Source organism: Sipha flava, unplaced genomic scaffold (genome assembly GCF_003268045.1).
Source record: "Sipha flava isolate LNK unplaced genomic scaffold, YSA_version1 71_pilon_pilon, whole genome shotgun sequence".
NCBI classification, from domain to species: domain Eukaryota; kingdom Metazoa; phylum Arthropoda; class Insecta; order Hemiptera; family Aphididae; genus Sipha; species Sipha flava.
In genome coordinates this window covers 354,754-379,164 of record NW_020273611.1, presented here as the reverse complement: position 1 = coordinate 379,164, position 24,411 = coordinate 354,754, and the positions used below count along the sequence as shown (strand labels likewise).

Below are 24,411 nucleotides of genomic sequence, written 5' to 3'. Positions count from 1 at the left end.
AATGTATTGATTTTTTTTCAACTACAATGGTTCTCTTATCGATAAGTTTTTTATCACATAGAGATATAATAAAAACGATTAAAATAGGTACTTATTTTTATTTATTTATATTCATAATAGGATTATATCTGTAAGTTATGATTGAAGATATATTCTGTGTGTATAAATATATATGTTCAAAATTACAAGTACACATTATATTAAACACAATTCTAGTATTAATTATTTTCAGGTCTTTGCAACAAGATTAATTCATTGACAACAATTTGTAAATTGTAATAGTGTTTAGTTAACTTTACATACATTAAACCTAAAGCTATCTTGGGAGTAATTTTATTATTATTATTATTATCATTATACAATGGTTGAGCTAATTACTCAGAAACATAATTTATTTACGTTTCTATAATTTAAATATAAACTCATTAACTTTCAAATTGAATAAAATTATTACAATGCTATAAACTTAAGGAAATTCAAATAATAGTTTGATTTTAAAAGAATTAAGTTTCACATCAAATCTTTAATTTTAATTTTTTATAAATTATTCAGTCGAAACAAATTTTAATATTGTAGCTATAAATAATACCTAACAGTATACAGAGATTAATGTTGAAAACTTGATCGGTAAAAGCTGTCCGTGTTGACGATACTTCCGACATTAAATTATAATTTGTTACTTTTTATTTTGATAAGTATTTTTTTTTAACATACTCTAATATATAACATAAGTACATACATAAGTTACACATAACAAATTTCGTTTCAAACAATGTTTTATATTTTTTGAAACACAAAAGTAGATGTACTTCATTAACTTTCTATATATTTTTTTATTGCTTGATGATTATTTTTGTTTTGAATTATGCAATCGAGGTTCGAATCTCATTTATCTCATTTAATCTCATTTTATAAAATTTTAAGTGGTATAAAAATGTCTAATTGATTTTCATACGCTTAAACTTTTTAACGTCAAAGTGAGACTTAGATTACTTTTCTCAGTGAAAGTATTTATAAATTCAAAAAGAGAACACATTTAGCAACAAAAATAATATGTTTATTATTTTTATTTGAAACACAACTCAAATATTTACTATACTTTGTGTCTGATTCTATAAAATAAATTTTTATTTTAATATGTACTGTTGAAATTAATCGTTTGTATTAGTATAAGGGTAAGGACTTATATGATCGTATAATTAATATATTTTTATTAACAGTATATTTTTACAGTGGATTAGACAAATAAAATAGTTTTTATTACGGTTGTCTGATTATTTAATTTCATTAGTCCTTAATTTACAATTCGCAATAATTTGAATTTTTTACCGAATTCATTATATTTTATTAAAAATGTTATACGTTTTTAAGATATTTATTGATTTTTAGTATTATGAAAACGAAATATACGATTGTTACCATTTCACTGTATTGGTTGTTTGAAAAAATATTGTTATGAATATTGGAATACTATTTTTTACTTTGATGCATACAATAGCTTCTCTGTTTGAAATAATTAATTTTAATTGAATAAGATATAACATATGTATGTTAATAGTTATATATATATATATATATACTGTGGCTGTAAGTTTAATATTTTTTATATTAATTCACACCTAACTTAATTTTTACGATGTAACATATACATTTCGTTTACACGTATACGGTTTTATTTATAAATAAAATCTTCGATTTTTTGAGAATACCTTTTACTTCAATTGTGTTCAATGTTCATTGTCCTTTAATAATGACATAAATTGTATTTTGAGTGAAAAAAACAGAGAAACTTTGGTATTTAGAAATATTGTTCATTTTAATTTTTTTAATACAAATTAAGTTTTGTGTTAATAAAATTCAATTACCCGATGTTACTTAGTGTCAATCGACAAAAATAATCTAATTTTTACATAGTACGTAAATTATGTACCAATATATAAATGTATTTTGTATAAATGTTGATACAAATCAACTTAAAAAGTTCAAAAACCAGTCAATAATTTATTAAAAGGTAACTGTTCTATTTATAAAAATACAAAACAGTAAATATGTTATAATTATTAATCGTATGCAAATCGTGTGATTAAATTTAAAATTTGATGGTTATCAATACCAGTTTATAGTGCTTATATTTTTTTCTTTTTTGATATTTGACTGATTGTATTATGTAAGAATAGATTTGAGTGATTTTATAACATATATTTGTACTCCTTTTGTCTAAATTTGGAAAATAGCATAAAACGTTGATCTGTATTTAAATGTATGATATGTACATATAACTCCCAGCAAATTATTTCTTATTCGAATTTATTATGCATATTATAAAAGTTTATGTTTTTTTTAATGTATACAACACTATGAGTTCAATTGTGGAAAACTTTTATAAATTAAAAAAAAAAGCGCTAATGTACATATCTACGAAGGACAGAACAAATTAAAATCAACTACTTTTAAAAATAATTATATTTGTTCGTAATTATATGATCAAGTAGATGGATTGTATCTATATCAAATATTACATACTCGTACGTATAAAAAATACATTGCATATGTTTTAAGCGCAATATGAACGACGAAACGTATTTCGCGAGTCGCTTTGTTTAGTCGCTTACAATTCTATTTAACTGTAATAGTATACCATATGACTATAATAATTTATTATTTCGGCCCACGCATTCAAGCTGGACATCAAATCATTGAAAATTTGTTCATTACTGATTAGGCAGATCGGTCGCACCTATGAATTTCTTCTTAATAAACATAACTGTTAATACGTACCATCGTATGCTTTACATGCAACTTCCAACGGTCGGTTTTCCATGACGGGTGGTAACGTGGAATTCCAGACGACATTATTTTCGTTGTCTAAAATTTCCAATCTGCTCGGCGGTACTGCGTGAAAAATAATAAATTATATTTTATTAAAATAGCTGCTATATGTTGGGCGCGGAACTTTAATAAATGTCTCTATAATGGTTTTTCTGTGGTGATTACGTGACCAAACGTTCAGGGTTTGAGCTTCACCGTTATATCGTTTTGGAAAATTATAGAAAACAGCAAAAACTACCCATAATCTATAATTCATATTGAAACTCGTGCTGATATTAATCCTTCTGTTGAAATTGTTAAAATATGTAACTAGTATTAACTAATGTTTATAACTGTTTTCATACCTATGTGTTGACAAACACTAAAAATATTATGAAATTGAATTAACTTAAATGTTGTTGATTTAACAATATTCAAACGTAGTGTTATAGGCCAATGAAGAAAATTGGTTGAGGTATAGTATATTTTGTATAATGTAAGAACCAAAATGGCAAAGTCGGGAGAACGTTTTCGGTGTCTTTAATATACTGTAATACTGGTTTTGAGAGACTTCCGAAATTGTTTGTATTATATGTATATGCATATTTTTGTTTAATAAAGGGTTTCGTTTCTAACTCGTTGTTATACTCCGTTGGCTAAAATACCCGATAGGCGTTCAGATATATAATATTTATTTTAGTGCGATTGGAAGTCGGTTAATTAATGGTACGTATTTTGATTTTTGAAATGCTAGTAGAAATATATGAAAATTAAATAAACAGCATAACACAAACGCAACTGTTATAATTTTACTGATTAAATTCGATAACATTTTATTTATTACAGAAAAATCGTTAGTTTATGATTTTAACAATATAATTTAATAATCGTCACTGAAATTTTTAGTTAAATTTTAGTTTTTCCTTTATTCGATAACGTCACAATAAAAATTATGAAAAGTCATATAACATATAAGCAACACGTTGTACGGAGACCATTATACTTTACGCCTAATCCGAGACCGAATTTAGCAATAATTTTCAATTAATTACTCTGTATTGAAGCAAGGTAATTCTACTCGGCTTAGTACTTACTTATAATGTCGAGTAGAATGAAATTGTTGCGCGTAGGAGAATACTTAAAGTCCTCCCGGCACCTGTACTGGCCACCATCTGATGTACGCACGTCTTCGATAACTAAGACGTTGAATCCTTTGATTTCTGTGTTGTAAATTCTTTCGTCCAATGTTTGGTCTGACCAATGTTTGCTCAACGAGCGTTCCCGTTGGTCCACACTGTTTATATTCAATGTATAAAAAATATTTAGTGTTATGTCATATTTCATGGTTACTCACGTTAAATTTGTTAAAAATTAATACTCGTAAAATTTGAGAGTTAATATTATCATAGGCATTGAATTTGTGCTTTATTTAATAGTGCAAATAAAAATCTTTTAGGGAAAGTTGGGTTTCCTAGTAATTCTTATTTTAAATTATATTGTTACTAACACTCAAGATATTTAGCCTGAAAATTTCTTCAAAAAAAAAAAGAAAAAGTAATAATAAAAAATGTAATCAGAACTTTGAAAATATATTAAAATATAAATTAAATGTTTATCTATGCATTTTATATAGAATTTTTATTATTAGTTAACATACTATCATTTTCATTTTCTAAATATAATCATTTATACTATATAAAATGATACTATCCACAGTAGTGATTAAAAGTATTTTTGGTGAATGGTTTACCTAACCAAACCATACCATCACTATTTCATTATATTAATACATTATGTATGATTATTATTGTTATTAATCTCTTAACATGTATCGCATATTGCGTCAAATTCATATTTAACTTTAGATTTTAATAAACTTTTATCTTATACGTGCAAACTACAATCTCTGTCTCTGTCTGTCTCTCTCTCTCTCTCTCTCTCTCTCTCTCTCTCTCTCTCTATTTTATGTTTCGACATTAAAAATTCTACACATTGATCACTATTTATCTCAGGATTAAGCCATCATTAACTCTGAGATGTAATTGAAAATAACAAGCATATTTTTGACGTCGTCTTATTACTTGCTGTCTGGAACATTCATAAATGATTGACTGAAGTATGTAAACTTAACTCGTTATATACATATTATGCTAACCAAGAACATAACATGCTTATAATCTAACGGTAACTGCAAATTGTTGTGAAATAATTAAAAAATAAGAAAAATACGTTTTGTATACATGTATGCTAGGTATCAATAATCACAATATTGTAATTGGCCAAATGAAACTGATAAAACAGATACTAAGTCTGCTGCAGGAATAAAATGAAAATTGTTCATAAACCTTGTTATATGTTTATCCATATAAATATTTTTTTATTTATAATTTACCACAAAATAAAATAATACAAATTTAAAATTATGTAACCTATATATATATAGAATAATTTATATTTTTATTGATAACAATAGTTATTAAAAACTTGCCTACCTGTAAATGGGATAATCTTGTCCTCTATACCAAATTATTAAAATAGGCCACTCTGTTGAATTCTTGATATTTTGAATATCACATGGCAGTTCAGCCTTATCTCCCAAGACTGCACCAATGTGTCTCACATTATCTGTAATTAATAAAGAGAAAAAACATAAACATAAGCATCTTTCATTTTTAATTTAAAAACTTATTTAGTAAATAAAATCATAAGTTAAATATAATATCTCCCATAGAAAATATGTACAGTTATAAAGCTAATATGTAAATATCATTATAATATTATATAATTTAAAATGATTATTTTATATTGTTTGATCATCGCAATGATTCTTTGCGTTCAAATTTTGTTTATATTTTTTAGATCACGGACTTTAATATTTTAATTGAAATAGAACAAAGATTTTTTTTTTATTAATATTATCATTTATCAAATCTCAAATTGTTTATTATTAATTTATATTTTAAATATTTATCTAAATAAATATAAGTTTACGGCAATATTGTTCTACTAGATTAATAGTGTTTCGCTAATTGTTTAGTATCCGATACTAAAATTAGCAGTTTTGTTTAAGTATTAATTGTGTGTTATTTTATTTTGTATGTAAGTGTGTAGAAATATTTGATATTTTAAAGGGGTTCGAAAATCTTACATACAAACCTTCAATTATAATTTATTAATAATTAAATATCATATCAATCTAATTTCTCTCCTTTATAATTATTCTTTAATGTTTGTGATTTCAAAATTATAATTTTCACTCGGAATTTACGATTCAAGTTCACATTCATTACCTAGGTACCCTTCAAATACAGTATTTCGTGATGCATCTCAAATTGTATTGCATAATAATATATTCCTTTCATGTGGATTGTCACTATATTAGGTTTTCCTTTAAAAAATAAATGGAGTTCGTGCAAAATTTGTAAACTTAGAACGCATGCAGTTTAACGTTAACACTTTTTAACGCAGTATTCTTGTGCAAGTTCTCCATGAATTTATTTATTCAGTGTACGGTTGGTTAGTATTGTACATAAGCCAAACATATTATCACATTTTAATTATATACTTAGTTTTTTATTAGATATATTATTTTTTTCGAAGTTATTTTTACAGTTGACAAAATGTTCTAACCAGCAGTTGTGCTTAATAAGGCCGATAAAATATGTCTTATGTAATATTTTATTATACACAATTTATAATATTGTATATGCCATATTTTACTTAATAATTATTGTTAGTAAATGTAAAAGTGTAATAAAAATATGAATAATACGTTGTTAAAGGGGCTAGAGCACATAACATTTTCAAACACACACTTCGGTTTACGCCCAGCTCTCACCCTCGCGTATAATAATAGTACCCCAATATTATTCACTAAGCTGGATCCGTGAGTTGAAAAATATTATACGGCCATGTGAAATATACATTCTAATAACCTTTTTGACATTTGACGCAAGAGCCGTTTCTCTGTAGTTAAAAAAAAAAAAAAACCAATTTGACCAAGGATTCACTTTACATGTTTCTATCGCAAGAAATACCTACCGACAGATGTACAAAACAATCGATGCGTGTTTTTAAACCTATTTGAATGACATCGATTTTACATTATTTCTATACGCTACACTACTGTTAAAATCGATAGTGCCTATGTGGACGCAGCCTCTAAACGTCACTGTAATAATTTGCATTAAACTTGATAAAAACCAATTAAAAATAGTAGAAAACTTTAAATTTTATTTCTAATTGTTTTTATCGAGCTGCATGCAAATGACCACAGTGACGTATAGTATATCTGTGTTCACAGTAGGCATTATACGTTTTAACAATGGCATGGCGTCTAGGTACTATAATGATGTGCATCATTCGACTGTAAAATACTGTTCAAATCAATTATACATCATTCGATTTTAAACCATTTAAAAAAATAATAATACCCGTACACACGACACAAATCAAATAATATTGGTCTAACCATACAATCATCGATATCATAAGTAGGTCACATCTTGAAAGGATTAGACCAAGGTCAATCTTGCCAAACGTTACTATATAACGAGGATTTACAACTCTCCTAGAGCTCTTGCCCATAAGCCACCGGTGTGTGCGTAAGAGGCTCTTGATCTTAGGTCGTCAGTGCGTGCGCACCGATTAATAAAGGAGTCTTCTGTGACAAGTAATCACTACGTACATCTATTTAACTTTTATAATTCATTTGCTTGATTTAAATTTTCTGTGCGAGTGATAAAAAATGTTCAATTTCAGTGCATCAAATCCTGTGATTGTCTTACTTCATTTCAACCTTATCACACTCCTACGATAGTTATAAGTGCACAACTTGTCGGCATTTGAATACCTGCTATAATACAAGCAAGTGCTATTTTATTTTATTTGCCAGACTATCCAGTTGCGCTGATCGGCTCTCGAACTTTTGTAACTCCAAGAACCTTCCCTTGAACAAGGAGGAAAGTAATCAATCCATAATACACTATATATACAATACAATATACCATAACACATATCTCTCACCCCAACATTAAATCTCTCTATTATATCCTTTTTATTTTTATATTTTTATTTTCCGGTTATTACAGTACGTAGGTATAATATACTTATACTTTATAATAAATGGTAGTACCCAGTGGTGCCCACTGGAGAGTTCAAGAGTAGCAGCTGCTACCTTTGATTTTTTTGGTGGTTAGATGGAGCTCCGGCGCCAAAATATTTACATCATAATTATACTACGTATAAAAATATTAAACATAACCATAGAATAATTTAACTATTAGCTTATATAGAAGTAACTGACAAAATACTAATAAATATTTTATCATTCATAATACCATAGGAAATTGAAGGCATTTTCCAATAATAGCAGCATTATAGAAAATTCTTTATCATTTTAATTTTTATTTGCTTACAAACGTTTATAACTGAGTCTCAGTGTGCATAAATGTAATTATTAAATTTTACAATAATAATTATAATTGTTATTGCATAAATTGTATTTATGGTAAAAATTAGTATTATATATATTTAAATATAAGTCTATTTAATAATTGACGAAAAAAAAAAAAATTGGATACCTTATTTAATATGTTATTAATATTAAAATTATAACTATTAACAAAGTTATTAAATTATTTTTAAGATGTTGTGAGTGTAAAGTCCCTGTAGGTCTGTTTTTGAAAGTTACTTTGTGGGTGGGTGGCATTTTTTCATTCAATACGCTACGCTTATTTATTTTTAAGTGTGCGCCACTGGTTATACTTATAAGTATACTGTTATGTGAAAACGTGGAAATGTATCGTGGATTAAATATAGGTTTACTCGTGGATTGGTGATTATTTACGTTATACTTATTGCATACCTGCGATACTACTGCATCATCAGACGTATGTTCAATGAATTCTCAGTAAACGTACTTAGATATTCTTTATATGTGTGTACTATTTTAGCTTGTGCCAACCACCGTCGTACAACAATATGTACTTATATTCCATGCAGTTAGAACTGTGATGTATAGTAAAACCTGTCTTATCCGAACCCTTGATAAGGTGAAATCTTGTTCTGTGCGGAAATGTATTATGGTCCAGTTCAGTTCTTATAATTTAACATAGGATTAAACTCTTGATAAAACGGAACCGGCCTAACGTGAAATGGAAAGATATTTTTTGGTCCCGTAAATTATATAAACCTTCATCAAATAGAAAACCATATCGTAAAATGACCAGAAATATTTTTAGTACACACTTTCATTTTGCTGTCAAACAATTATTTAGGTCAGCGATTAATACGTATCGATGGATAATTACACTTTATTTTGAATCTCTATCAACAGTGCTTATTATGTCATCATAATCATAGTTCATAATCATAATCTGCCGTTTCCTCGCGTCTTCCTTATTCTCATAACACCAGAAAAGATTTGTTGAAATTTAAATGAAAAAATCAAAGTTATCGAAGAAAGTGAAAAAGGAAATAACGTTAATATGAATACTTTTAAATATGTGAAGATCCAAATTTATAACATAATTAAAAACAAAATTAAAGTTAAATAAGAATGGTTTAAAGGTAGGTTCATATGAAAAAAATTAATTATTAATTAAATTTTATTTAAGTTATATTTTTTCATCATATTATTAGGAAATGGCAAAAGCAAACGAAGTGTAAAGAAAACTGTTAATGATGAAATTAACAAAGCAGTTTGGGATTGGTTTGTTAAAGCTAGGTATAAGAACATTCAAATTAGTGGTCTAATGCTTCAAGGAAAATCCAGCGACATCGTGATTAAATTGAAGCACATTAATTTCAAAGTATCCATTGGTTGGATATAAAGATATTTATTAATTTAAAATTATTATTTTTGGGCGGGAAATGTTGAAATCTTAATCTTGTGGAAAGTTAAAGATTTATAATACGGAGGTTGCCTAAAACGGAAATTTTTATTGGTTCCATCCAATTCTGCACAAGATACATTTTAATGTATTTGAATCAAACAAAATGTGCCTTAACAAGGCACATGCAATGATTATGTTGTATTCTATAAACTTATTATTTTCTATGAACTTATTATTTATATGATTGACTTAAATAATCTGAGCTGTACATAATATAAGTATTCAAATCAAAAATTGTATTTACTTAAAATAAATGTACGAGACTAAAACGAATCGCTAAATTAATGTCAAAATAAAACGATTAGTCTTTAGTTAAATAATCGAATGGTGTTAGTGATATCGAAGATAACAACAATAAAATTTATATTGCACACTGTATTACACTTGTTATGTAAGTGATGAGTTATTTTTTTTAGTAATATAATGATTAACAAATTTATTAACTAATAATTAATTAATTACTATCAAATAATAATATGTTGTACTTTTATAATATAATAACAATCGATTTCAAAAAAGTGTTTTTTTTTTTATAGAACTGAAGCTTGAGTGGTTTATTGAGACTTTAATGGATTTTTAAATATTGTCAAAAATGAAAATAATTTTCTATATATATATTATATATTTTTTTTTCTATAATTATTATAAAAAAAAAAACAATCCTATAACTTTCTGAAAGTGCATTGTAATTAATTTGCATATTGTGGTTTAATCCATAAAATAATTACTGTCTAATAATCTTATTTTCAAGACTAATTTGGAATGTTTTTTACTCGGAAAAGTTCGTGTTTTAAAATTCATGAACTGTTGACTTTTGTAATTTATCAAATTAACTGGGTTCATTCGTAATTTTTTTTAGTTAATTAAAAAAAAAAAAAAATTATCGGGTTGAATTACACCGGCCACTTTTTATGTTATAATTTAATATGAAACTGTAGGACAACAATGAAATGCAAAACAAAATATGACTAACAATATTTGTTTATACATTATATACGAGTATGTTAAAAAAATGAATGAAACAAATGAAATTAAATTCATATAGGTATAGATAGTTTTAATGAATACCGCCTAGTTTATTTGGGTGTTAACCAGTTGCCCCCTACGCTTATTATTGAGATTTTAAAAATATACCAGTTTACCTCAACCAAATGTACCAGCTACCCTCAATCGAATATACCAGTTGCCCTTACATGTTAATATATATATACGATTACAATATATAGCTCGTAAAATAGGGGAAGTAAATATAAAAAACATTAATAAAATATAAAATGATTTATAAAAATAAATTACGAGTAAAATAGTACAAAATTATAAAGTCAAATTCATAATAAATAATCTAATTATAATGATAAGTGGCATATTCAATATGATAATGCTTCTGCGAATGAAGTTTACGTCGTTAAATGTTATATCATATATAAGTACATTATAATTATAATATATAATATTGTATTTTGTAATAACTAATAAATAATAATAACCTACTTGGTGCAAAGCAAGTATTTTACTAAAACGCGTAATTTTAGATGTGTCTGAGTGGATAATTATTATTATTTATTATATCTTTATATGTATTTGTATCGTTGTTAGAAATTATTATATGATACGGTGTATACCTACGTCTTTAATAAGTACATTTTAGTAGATGAAATATGGAAAGCACTGACGTAGTTAACACGATGGAAAATATTGCGCGAGTGTATAGCGAAAATGGCAATATTTTGTTAGTTTTAAATAATTATACTTTTTATAAAGATTACATTACACAAACTAGAGTAAAATGGCGATGTACATTAAAGTCGTGTACGTCAAAGCTGTTTTTAAGTGAAGACGAAACGGTGCTTTTAAAATCGGTTATTGAACACAAATATTTGCCGCGTAAAAATTTAACAAAGTAACTATTTATAATAATTAAAAACGGAAAGCTGTGGATGAAGTTTATAAATGACCGTTAAAATTAATACGAGAAGAAGTTCAATCAAATGTATATGATATAACATTAAATGATGTAAAATCCATTCACAGAAGCATTATTATATTGAATATGCCACTTATCGTTATAATTAGATTATTTGTTATGAATTTGACTCTATAATTTTGTACTATTTTACTCCTACTTTATTTTTATAAATAATTTTATATTTTATGAATGATTTTTATATTTACTTCCCCTATTTTACGAGCTATATATTATAACCGTGTATATATTAACATACTGGTACATGTCCGTTTATTTGTTTCAAAAATATATAATATTCTAATAATTAATTTTTTTATTTAACTCAACTGAAATACTTTTTCTAGATGCGAATATTATCAAAATAAATTTGATTATTATTAATTTGACGACTTTACTTAATATTCGATGCAATAAGTAATTATTACTACCTTCTTTATTTATATTGGTGGATTTTATAAGTATTTATTATCTTCAATTAAATATGGTCACATTTTACTTTAATTAAATGTTTGTTTACAATATCTTTTAGTCATTAGTAATAAAATACAAACGTTTCCTAATCATTTGATAATATTATAGGTGGAGTAATCTCTTAAATACTAATTAATGCTTAATATAAAAAATCGAGAAGTATTTACTACTCTGCGAGCCAACTAAATAACCGGTTTCCAAAAGTATTTTAAACAATAAACTATAATTTCATCTACAAAATAATAATTTGGTAACTAATATATGTTTAATAAGTGTAGAAATCTAAATTATTTAAATATATCTTAATATGTAAGTAAAATATTTATATTTTGGTATCTTCTTTTAATATTGAATAGTATGATTCTATTTTAAAATCTTAAGTTGATTTTACTAGTTTATATGAATATAATTTAATATCTTAATATCGACAGCGTTATAACTATGTTTACCTACTAGGTTACTAACAGAGGGACGGTCGAATATAACAGGGTACAAGGTGTTTTATACTTATGTTTAGTAACCTAAAATCAATTCGTCTACATAAAACCAACGGAAATACCGACTTCCATATCATTCGTATTAGCACGATATTTTAATTGCTTAATAACATGTGTACGTACATAAATACATAATAACATGCTTACACAGTACACACATTAGTCCCTTCATCTTCTTACAATAGAAACTTAAAATGTTTGTGTAGTTAAATGACCTGCTATACATCATCATTAAGTAGACAACTTTTGGGATGCACATAAATAAGTGTGTATTTTACTTTAGTTTATTGAATTCTCGAACGCACAGATTTAATTTGCAATACAAATTAGGTTTGAGTTAGCGTTTTGAATATTTCATAACTTATTAATTATAATCAAGTATGAATCCGAAACTATTCTGTGAGCTATGGTTTTGGGTCATCTCTAACTGTCGTATCTTAAAAGACATGTAAACGAATAAGAAGAATGTAAATTTTATATCGAGGTTTTTAAGTAGAACTGTTAAGTTAATATAATTTCCTTAAAAGTCGAACGTTACTAGAATATTTTACATTGAGTTAGAAACATGTTGTTTTTCAAGTAAACACTTCAAATATAATGTACTTGTTTAAAATATTATTTTACGATGTGTGAAACATATTGTCAACGGTATTTTGTTTCCTATAGTTATGTAATGTACGATATATGTATGTATAAAAAGAATAGCATTGTTAACATGCGTTAACGTAACGAGTTTATTTATTTTTTTTCAATTCAAGAACAAGATACACGTTTTAAAAATTCACTTTGGAATGGATTGTTTAATGTTTTATTTTTCTAAACATATAAACATTTAAAATAGATTATCATTAATTATAACAAACATTTAAAATAGATTGTTATAATTAATTATAATCTATTTTAAATGTTTTTATGTTTAGACAAATAAAATATTAAACAATCCATTTCAAAGTGAATTTTTAAAACGTGTATCTTGTTCTTGAATTGTAAAATAAAACATTAAACATTTAACATTTTTTTTTTTTTTAAACATTTAAAATAGATTGTCAAAAAAGTATGAAAAATGATTATTGAAGATTTAAATTAATTAGGTACTTTAAATATTTTTCAACGTCCTACACTAAAAATTATGAGAAAAGAGTATAACTCCTCGATGATAATATATTGATTATATAGTAAATCAATAATCACGTATGATTATATGACAATACACCAAAAGGTGTTATTATTTTTTTTTTTTTAACATGTAATTTCAATTCATTCGACTACGAACTATACAAAATATTTACATAGATGTAGCTAGTAATAATAAATAATAATAAAAACATCCAAACTATTATTATTAAACTCTGTTTTTAAAATGATATTTTTTTTTTGTCGTTAAGAGGAATTACCAAAAATTATCATAAACAAAGGTTCTAATAATTATTGTTATGAAATGTTATAAACACGTTCAACAGATTTTTAAACAAAGCTTTAAATTTATAAAAATTAATTTTTTTTTTTAAATATGAATTGATTTCAAACCGTTCTCCATTCTTCATTAATATTGTTTACCCAGTTATGTTTTATAGGAGTTTAGGTAACCTTTTTGTTACAAAAATAAATATTGTGTTTAAACTTTTCAAACTATTGTTAACGATGCGTAAAATTTTAATATTCATTTTAGGTTTTTAATTTATTTAGTGAAATGAGACTCATTTTGTGACATAGGTATGTATTAAAATGTTGAAAACATAATATCCAGAATAAAATAGAATAAACATAAAATACACTTTAATTTATAATTATACTAAAACTAATCAGTGGTAAATTGAATATTATAATCTGATATAGTATGTAATAAAAATTAATGATATTTTAATGAGCAGAAAATGTCATCGTATTTTTATGGGATTCTTAGTAATTGATCGAATCACTTTTATATAACTATCGAAAAATATTTAAGTTATCAATCCGAAGTCCCATTCATATTACATTTTCAATCGATCTATTGCAATACACGAAACTTTTGTTACGTTTTTTTTATTCGAAGAAGAATACCTACCATACGTCTTCTTTTTTCGTTTTTACAGCTTTTCAAGAGTCTGTGTGGCTGCGTATCTTTTATATGCATAATTCAAGTATAAAAAAGTATCTTTATAAAAACCTATATTTCTCTTTGAAACTTAAACTCAACCATATTAATAAAAACAAAAAATATAAAAGTCATATAATTATTACCAATTTAGAGACCAGAAATTATTTTACATATTTTACTTTAAGTATTCTCATTTGTATAATAAACCATTTTTTTTTTGTGATTCATGATACATATTATATTTCATAGGTAAACTGAAAATCTTACAAATTATAAGATATGTCATTAAAATACAAAAATCAAAAGTGTATAAAGGTTCAAAGAAATTGACACGGGCCCGCGGTAGTTGAGGTATACACGTACACCACTATCACGCATTCGCGATTATCCTCTACTCAACTATATCCCGTTCGACAAGGCCGATTCGGTAAATTCCACCTACCTCGTACACCAGGCAAGAGAAAGGACCATTTCTGGAATAATTGGCTCACAATAATTGTACTGACTATGATGTGAAAATAAATTGATTGCTTGAATAAACGTATTTGTATAATTAATGTTCGCATAGGGGCCAGATTTTAATACCTTAAAATATTATAAATCCAAACTGTCAAGTTAATTGATAAAATTATGAAAAAAAATACAATGAAATTTGGTAATACCTATAGTTGCATCTCAGTATATCGATTAGTCAATGCCCAAGTATAAGATATGCTTACTAGGTACTATGAACAGTAATTTTGTTAGATTTTGATTTAAAAAATAAATATGAATATATATGACACTGTTTTGTTTTGATTTGTTTTTTCAAATTATTTTAAGTTCCATCATTAAATATAATATTTAAAATAATAAATATTTTACATTAATTTATTTTTGTTCGGGTTTAGAATTGAATGCAAGTTTCTCAAGTCATCAGAAGGAAAGAGAAAGTATTTAAACCCGAACAATATTCCATACAAAATTATGTATTGTCTTGGATTTACGAGTTTGATTCAAAAATCCTCCTTAGCTACGTGTATTCAAGTAAGAAATAATCGATGTTACATATAATACGATGTTTGATTGTTGTTATTATACGGACATGAACCACTACATAAAATATGTTGAACAGTATCCGGTAACGAAATATTGATAAAGCAATTCTGAAATTTTCGAAATGAAAATTGTAGACATTTTATCATTAATTTCATAACACAATTTAATGTTGGTAGTGTTCATTATTGTAGTTTAGATTATGGGTTTTGGTTTGAATTTAAACAATTTATTAATACGATTTCGTTAAAATCAATTTTATTTCTATTAATAGTTATTTGTTATATTGTCAGATACCTTTAATTTAAATCATGTTTATGGACAAAAGCATATTTCCCAGATTTTATAATATAATATTATCATAGATATAAAGATTAGTAACAATTATCATAGTTAATTAGTAGTAGATGTAGGATAATATTACTCGTATGGTTTTGTTTAATTATGATAATTCATAATTAGTGGCGCAATGCGGGTTTTATTGAAACTATTTTATAGCTAAAATGGGGTGGGTAGGTAGTGTTGTGTGACTTAAAAGTTGAATATATAATTTGCACTTTTTACATAAAATATAAAGTTAAATAATATTTTGATTAGACTCGTTGATTTTAATAGGTAATTTGAATCTAAAACTTTGACTTGAGGGCACTCGATACATGTAACTGCTTCATTAGAAAATAAACTTCGCACCACCACCGAGTACACAAGTTTTATTCTCTTCATTTGGTGTTTCTTTATGACGTGATTATTAAAATATTATAGTGGCATGGGGATTCTTTTCGCTACACATTGTAGCTTTGTACCAGGGATGGCCAACCCAAATGATCTTGCGAGCCACTTTGGAAATACATTACGATCCCGCGGGCTATATATAAAATTATATTAGTATTTTGTCCCAATAAAAAGAATTTGGAGTAATCATTCTAAACTGGATTAATTATTATTATAAAATAAGTTTTTGAAATAATAAGTTATGATTATAAGTTATTTGAAATAAACAGAATTAATTATTATTATTTTCTTCGGCGTATTCTGATTCCAATTCATTCAAGAACTCTTTAAATTGTCGGTGTAAAAGCGCACGTGATCGAATGTAATTCATTGTTTTTATGACTACTTGCATAGTTCACCGAAAATACTTGAGAACAAAGATTTTGTTGATAAATCAAACAGTTTGTTACGATAACGTTGTTAATAATACAGATTCCGCGTTGTGTGATCATTCCAAAAAATTTTATTGGGACATAAAAAAAATTTTTTTTGTAAATGTTTGACAAATCTCGTGGGCCGCAAACTTTTCAAGGTGGTCTGCATGTGGCTCGCGGGCCGCGGGTTGGCCATCCCTGTTTTATACAATTTCACATTTTACTTTATCGGTGAAAATTATTTAAATATGCCAGAAACCACACATAAAGCCCATAATTTAAAACGTACACAACCGTAGAGCTGTTAATAGTCAAAACAAAATAAATAAATACTGAATGTGTTAAGAATAAGATATTTATACTGACGGCAGTTACGACACGTGTTTGGTCTGACCTAATTCAATACTCGATTATGATTATAATACATGTACTCATTTAGTATGCACAACACAATTGTTAATTGAATAAAGGAAAAAAATAATAAGAACATAAAACAATATAATTTATTTTTCAAATATGTCCAACATCTTATATCTTACGGAGTTGCAGACGTAATTTCATAAGTAAGTAGTAAAGATATACTATATGTTAAGTCATTGGACTGGTGACTATAAAAATGTACTTCCATTCATATTATGGTAATAACGACATTAATTTATTGATATCGGTACAATTCACTCGAATTTTATACCCTACCTATAATTTAAACTGTTCATTTATTTATTTGCTAATCGAAATCAATTGAACTAATAGTCAGTGAAAAATTTGTGGAACAAAATCGATTCACGTGCCAATCGCAGACGTTACACATATTATTAAATAAAAACGCGTATTTTGCTGTTATTACAAAGACATGATATAATATAATAGGCATTATATCCGACCCTCTTGATCATGGTTACTTCATATTACATACATTTTACAATATTTTAGACTGTTGACATTGGTCTTATTTAAATAAGAAAATTATCTATGAGTAAAAATTATCAGTGTCGATCTACAGATAAATACGACAGAAAAATGGTTTCCTGGCAAAGTGATTTTCAATTCTAAATATTAATTTTTTTAAGAAAAATTAATAACTGAATATGATTTATCCCATCAGTAACTATCATCATATTTTGAATAGAAAGAGGGAAAATTATTACTAAAAATGAGATCGTTGAATAAATCTTATACATATATCATATCTTAAACGTAAAGTTTTATAATTACGTCACCGAAAAGGATTACGAAGAGGAGGCACAGGGGGCGGAGGATTAAAAGGAAAAGAAGAAGAAGAAATACATTTAAGTAAAACAAATATTACATGTATTAACATGGTTCTGCCATATAAAACCAATCTTAATGTGACACTTTAGGAGCAAAGCTAGTGGGCCTAAGCTCTTTACTTTAAACCTGACAAACCGTTTGAATGAATAGAGCTCATTCGAAATGGAAATTAGTTTTCGTATTTGCTCAGTGGTGAAAGTCCATCAATCCGAAACAACGTGAACGAAACGTAGGTATACATTATGATAGTATGGGAAAAATCATCAACTGTTTTACTTGGATTTTTAACTGCTAAATAATACTGTATACCTGCATTGTGTAAACACGAAATCATGATCGATGGATGTATATTTATAGCGAAAGTTCGCGTTGTGGATTATTATTATTATTATTATTATTATACCGACAAATAATAATAATTTATTATTTGTTGGTATAATAAAATAAATTGCATGTGCTGAATCATACGTGCCAGACAGTTCGGCAACAAGCACATGAAAATATATAAATCTGTATACACGTATGTATGTAGTTTTTCCTTATTGTGTTCGTTAAACAGTAGGACGTGATGGTTTACGTGACCATGTGCTGTTGTTTTTCGGATATGCAAGTCAGCAGGATTACCTTTGCCAAAGACTCTCAACGACTGGCGTGATCGGGTGGATATGAGAGACGAGTGGGTCCGAACTATTCGTATATTGTTATGTAAAGGAGACTTGTACAGAGTACGACTGAATCAAGCGCTCATCCATAAGTGCCTACTCCGTATCATGAACATTTTCTCCTTTCCATACGGATGTGTTTTTTAAATGAGCAGTTCGTTGCAGTGGTGTATACGTCCAACAATTTCAATACAGGTTTTTTACGTGATCAATGCTGGATTTTAACCTAGGCATGTGTGGCCTGGGCCATGACAGCAGAAGAGCGGCAAGTTTATTGTACCGAATTAAAAAATATAATGTATTTTATTTATTTAAAGTTTTTATAAATCGCTCATTATAAATTCTAGTTTCGGGTTTATAATTTTTGTCCATATATATTTGTAAATATTGGCTATCAATATACTAATAATTAAGAAATGAATTTAAATGTTCTAAAAAAACAAGAAAATGGCTTAAAAAATATAAAATATGATTTAATACACTTATAGCAGAATTTTTTTTTTAAATTATCTTAAAATCATTTTTAACATTGAAAATGTTTTGACATTGTTTATTCTTATAATTCTATTATTAATCTTCCCTTATATTCTTTTTACCATATAAATTGATTCTAAAAAATTGATATAAAATTTTACATTAATACATTCGATGTAATTTTACTTAGTGATTCATATAAATTCAATGTATGAATAAATTAATTTTTAAATATAATATACTATAGTATATAATAATACTATATTAAATGATTTAAAATTTAAAATAAAAGTTACATTTTACAATTCCTTAATATATGAATTGAACTTTGTGTTTGAAAAGCAATGTTTTCGGACATTTAGAAAAAATGAAATTTACATTTATATTTACTAGGTATTTACTAATATTATATGTGGATGTACTCGTACAATAAATGCGAGAATCGTTGCCGCATTGTAGTACTGCACAACAAAAATAAAATTTCTCAAATAACAAATAAAAACAGTAACACATTAATTAGTCGTTCTATAATCTATATTATATAATCTATGTTAGTAACTTTACAACATAATGTTATTTCTTATTGTTGTAGTTGAAATATTACACGCTTTATTTGTTGAGTAGACCACCCAAAAGACGAATATCATACTGAAATGTATATTTCATGTTGATTTTGGTATGCGCCACAACATTTTAATTTATTACAAATCGCTGTTTCAATTATAATCACTACTTACGTATATCTAATTAAACGTGTCATATAGCCTTTTGAAAAAAAATACCGATTCAAAGGAAAAGGAATGGCGTGAATAAATAACCGTTTTGTCTATTTAATTATACACCGTTTGTACATTATCTAGCACATTGTATGAATTTCCTACGTGATTCGAACCGCTGGTATATTATTACGTACAGGGCCATTCCGAAGATGAAAATCAAGGGGGAGTGAAAAATATAAAAAATGCCGACTACAATTTTTTTACTCGATGCATGTAATATAATTAACTATATGTAGTCGTATTTTTACTTTTTAACATGTATATATGTGTCAGTGTCGTACGTTCTTAAAATTGACAATTTAAATATATATGTAATAACAATAATTTATATTGTATAATAAGTAGTTTTACAAATTTTATTCGTTTATACACGAAATATATTACATATTTGATTTTTTTAAGTAAAATTAGGTCCTTCTAGACTAAAGAAACAAGTTCGACTGCCAACTGGTGTTTTCGTTGAGGGGGAGACACCCCCAAGATCCCCCTTCGGGACGGCCCTGATTACGTTGGTATATTATGTATAATACATTATATTATGTATATAGACAATTTCTGAATAACCTTGAAATTCCGATAAGACTTTTCGGGCGCTAACGTGTTTGTATACGGACAATATTATTATATCAAAAATTCATGTAATACACACGCCCCCAAAAATGTGATATTTACCGATTTTTTTTGAACAATATTCAATTTTTTTTTTTTGTTCTTTTCTCAAGGTGTACAGGCTTGGTCGCTTATATACTACGCTTCTGTCTCGTGATAAAGTTTAGTAGAAGTAATCGACGCTAAGAATTATTTAAAAGCCTGACTTTGATGTTTCTTTAACTGTTCATCTAATCGGCCCTAAAGTGTTATTTATATTTAATTTTTGGCTGTCACGTACAGAATTCAGAACCATCCACTCTACTTTTTAACCAATTCGATAACGATTTTAATTGTAAAAATATTACACGTGTTTTAATACTATTATTATTATTTTCGGTATGTTATACGAATCTGATGAAACTGAAAACAAATCTAATAAATTATTAAAGTTAAATGTTTAATTTTAAAAATGTAAAGTTTTGATTATTTTATCTGTGAATTTCTAAAAGACCAAGAGTTGCTTGCAAGAGATATCGCGATAAACTAAGTTTTACCAAGGATAGGTTGTGACCATTTATCAAATATTTTAATATAAAATTTATTTGTTTTCTATTGATCATACTTGATGTATATACACCTATAGTATTATTATCAAAAATTTAAATTTTGAATGTTTATGAAATCGAAAAATTGAGTAATTTTTACATTTTAACTATTATAGTATTTTAATTGAATAGTATTCGAATAAAAAATGATAAAATTAATAATCGTTAATTTGTGTTGGTATAATACTTATTTTTAATTACATTAACCGTTGAAGTTTTAAACTTTTTTTCGACTTCCGGACAAATGTAATTTTACTATTTGATAATTTAGCTTAATGATTTATTAATTTTATTTTGCTCATTATGTTTTCTCATTAAATCGGCATCAATTTTATTTTGACAATAATGGTGTAGGCATTTATTATTAAATTATTAAATTTGGTAATATTTTAGAATTCAGCATACAACGTAAAATTTTTAAAGCTCGTAACAAATTCAGATGTTAAATTTAATCGATATTAATAATTATAAATTTATAATTATTTCAATAAAAGTGGATGCGTTTGAAGTTTGAATAATATCCTGTTGGGGATTATTATTTTATTTTATGTATGAAGTCGTATTAATTCAAAAAAATTATAGTTGAATAAAGTTTATAAAATCGTATAATTTCTAAAACTAATGGACAATTGCACTATTCATGAATCGAGTAGCATTTTATAGCAGTCCGGTTCATATAATGGATATTTTTTGTCTAACTCATGAATTTTGCAGGCTACTTGGTCATTTCGTAAAATGGAAGGTTTCGTAAAAGATTCATATGTAGGTTTATATTATGTATATAAATATATAGTTAAAGCTTGATTCGTTTTATATGTATAATTTTTTTTAAAAACAAGGGAGATAACTTAGTTGGGAAAAATTGATGATTCTATAAAATTTGAAAACTAAAATATTATAAATAAATCGTTTATCGTATAATATTGATGTTTTGTGTTTTTAGTTAATCATGTTTGAATTTTATTTTGCTGTCAAAATCTCTTAAGTTAGAAAATATAGATTTATATATAAAGATATTTAAAATATACTTTAAAGCCATTCTCTTGTAGTTTTATAATATATGATACAAATATCAAATATTTTGATATTTTATGCCGTATGTCTTACGGGAGGCAAATCAAAAAATGGATATTTGATTAAATAAAATGTAAGTATATATCTTTATATAGTTGTTTTTAAACAAATATATGTATATAATACGCATATAGATGATGATGAAAACATGAAATAAGATAATGGCCGGGAGCATAAGCCTTTATAAAAGTTCTGGAATAATCGATCCATTTTATTCACGTTGTTTTAGTAAATATTTAATGTCAAATAATTTGAAATTGGTTTCAAAATGTATTATTAATTTTAATAAACATTCAATGAATTTCTATTATCCAATACATAAATATAAGACGTGATGTACATAACAATTAACATGCAGAATACATGTATATCTTTTTCTCACAATACATACGGAACCTTTAATAAATACGAAGTTACAAATACAATTAAACACTACATTTATACCAGAGAGTCATAACATTTACGATCATATTATTGTCGAACATAAAAATATTTTTGAGTCTTGCATATTTTAAATACGACCACGGATACATAATACAATTATCATGAACGTTTTTACTTGGCGTTCATAAAACTAGACGTCATGCACGTACAATGTAAAAGTACATCGTATATCGTACATTGAATTACATTGTATTAATGATATGTAAAATAATTTTTACATTTTTAAAGCGCAATAATAATATATATTATTTACATATTATATATTAACTACAATTATTACTGATTCTCTGACATAAATAGACACTGAACCAACATATTCGGATAAACTTAACACGAAATTTAATGAAATTCAATGGCGCCAGCGTTATTACATTACAGGCTGAACATTGATAATCCACATTTTATAGACGATTGCTACATTTTAGTATATTATACCTTTGTCATTACACGTGGATAACACGCTTTTAACAAAATCGAATCTTGTAATAAATCAATTTGTTATTATTTTTCACCAGACACATTATGAGTAATATGAGATTTCATATTTGTCACTTTTATAATAGATATTCGTGTATGTGGATCTTCATAAGTTTTTGAGTTGGTTTATAAATGTTTCCCGTGCATTTTTCAGTATTATATATCTTACGAATATAATGTTGAAAAGGTAAATTTTTTTCAAATCGTTATAATGGTTAACTTTCCACATGGTCTTTAAACCTTTTGTTGAACTTTTTTATTCCACTGTCAGTCATTATTATAACTTATAACAAATAAACGTGTACGATGCGTGCGAGTGCGTGCATTCGTGTACGTATCTGCGCGCGTGTTTGTGTGCATGTGCGTGTTTGCATGTGTATATGTGTTGTATTGAAATCCGTGTTAAATTTGCCACCCGATTTTCTTAGCTTGCGTGCTTGCGCAAATATAACGCAGATACAAATGTATATGCATTTGGAATCCTGGCACTGAATGAATTTACCACGCATCGATGACTCATGGTCGGTAGTTAAACTTTCAGCTAGGGAGCATTAAACTATTTAACCGTCTTCGTGTGGCACTTAGAACAAAAACAATATACTGATACGTTTTCTCGTAAACATTAGATGCCGCCGGTTTCTTGAGTATTGTTTGCATCGGAATTGAGTCGGAACAACCGTTCAACACCCAAATATTGTATTTCTTGCCGTGAGTAATGACGAAGGTTTGATGCGGAATCGTCGGTCGGAAACGATATATACATAATATATTTGTAGACATAAGAAGTGTACAGAGAAAAAAATGATCCTACCTAATTATGGTCACGTGAATAGTTTTGTATTTCGTTTTTTACTGATTAACTAATAAACATAACTATGGACAGTTGTGCGCGTACAGTTAGTTATACCCACTTGATTAAAGTGACAAAGGAACGTGGTTGGAATTTATTGGAGATTCGAAAGTATTAATCAAACTTGTCAGTTAAACCACAATATCCCGATCATTCTCGGCTTGTCATATAATACAAATGTAAGTTTCGTGTAGCTGTGTATGTGTAAAGTTGGTCGAAGCTTTATTTTATCCGGTTCACTGCTAATTATGTATAGAATTGTGGGTTATATTCAAAATAATTTAT

The 24,411-nt window shown here is 26.6% G+C and overlaps 1 protein-coding gene across 1 annotated transcript in view; it reads right to left on the bottom strand.

Annotated features, from left to right (window-relative positions):
* LOC112692227 (hemicentin-1-like) overlaps nucleotides 1-24,411 on the bottom strand; it is a 255,112-nt gene that overhangs the window by 75,017 nt on the left and 155,684 nt on the right. Inside the window, exons 3-5 of the mRNA XM_025566837.1 lie at nucleotides 5,301-5,433; nucleotides 3,903-4,102; nucleotides 2,779-2,892 (exon numbers count right to left, since the gene is read on the bottom strand). Coding sequence (XP_025422622.1) covers nucleotides 2,779-2,892; nucleotides 3,903-4,102; nucleotides 5,301-5,433 — 447 coding nt within the window. The remainder of the gene's footprint in view (nucleotides 1-2,778; nucleotides 2,893-3,902; nucleotides 4,103-5,300; nucleotides 5,434-24,411) is intronic.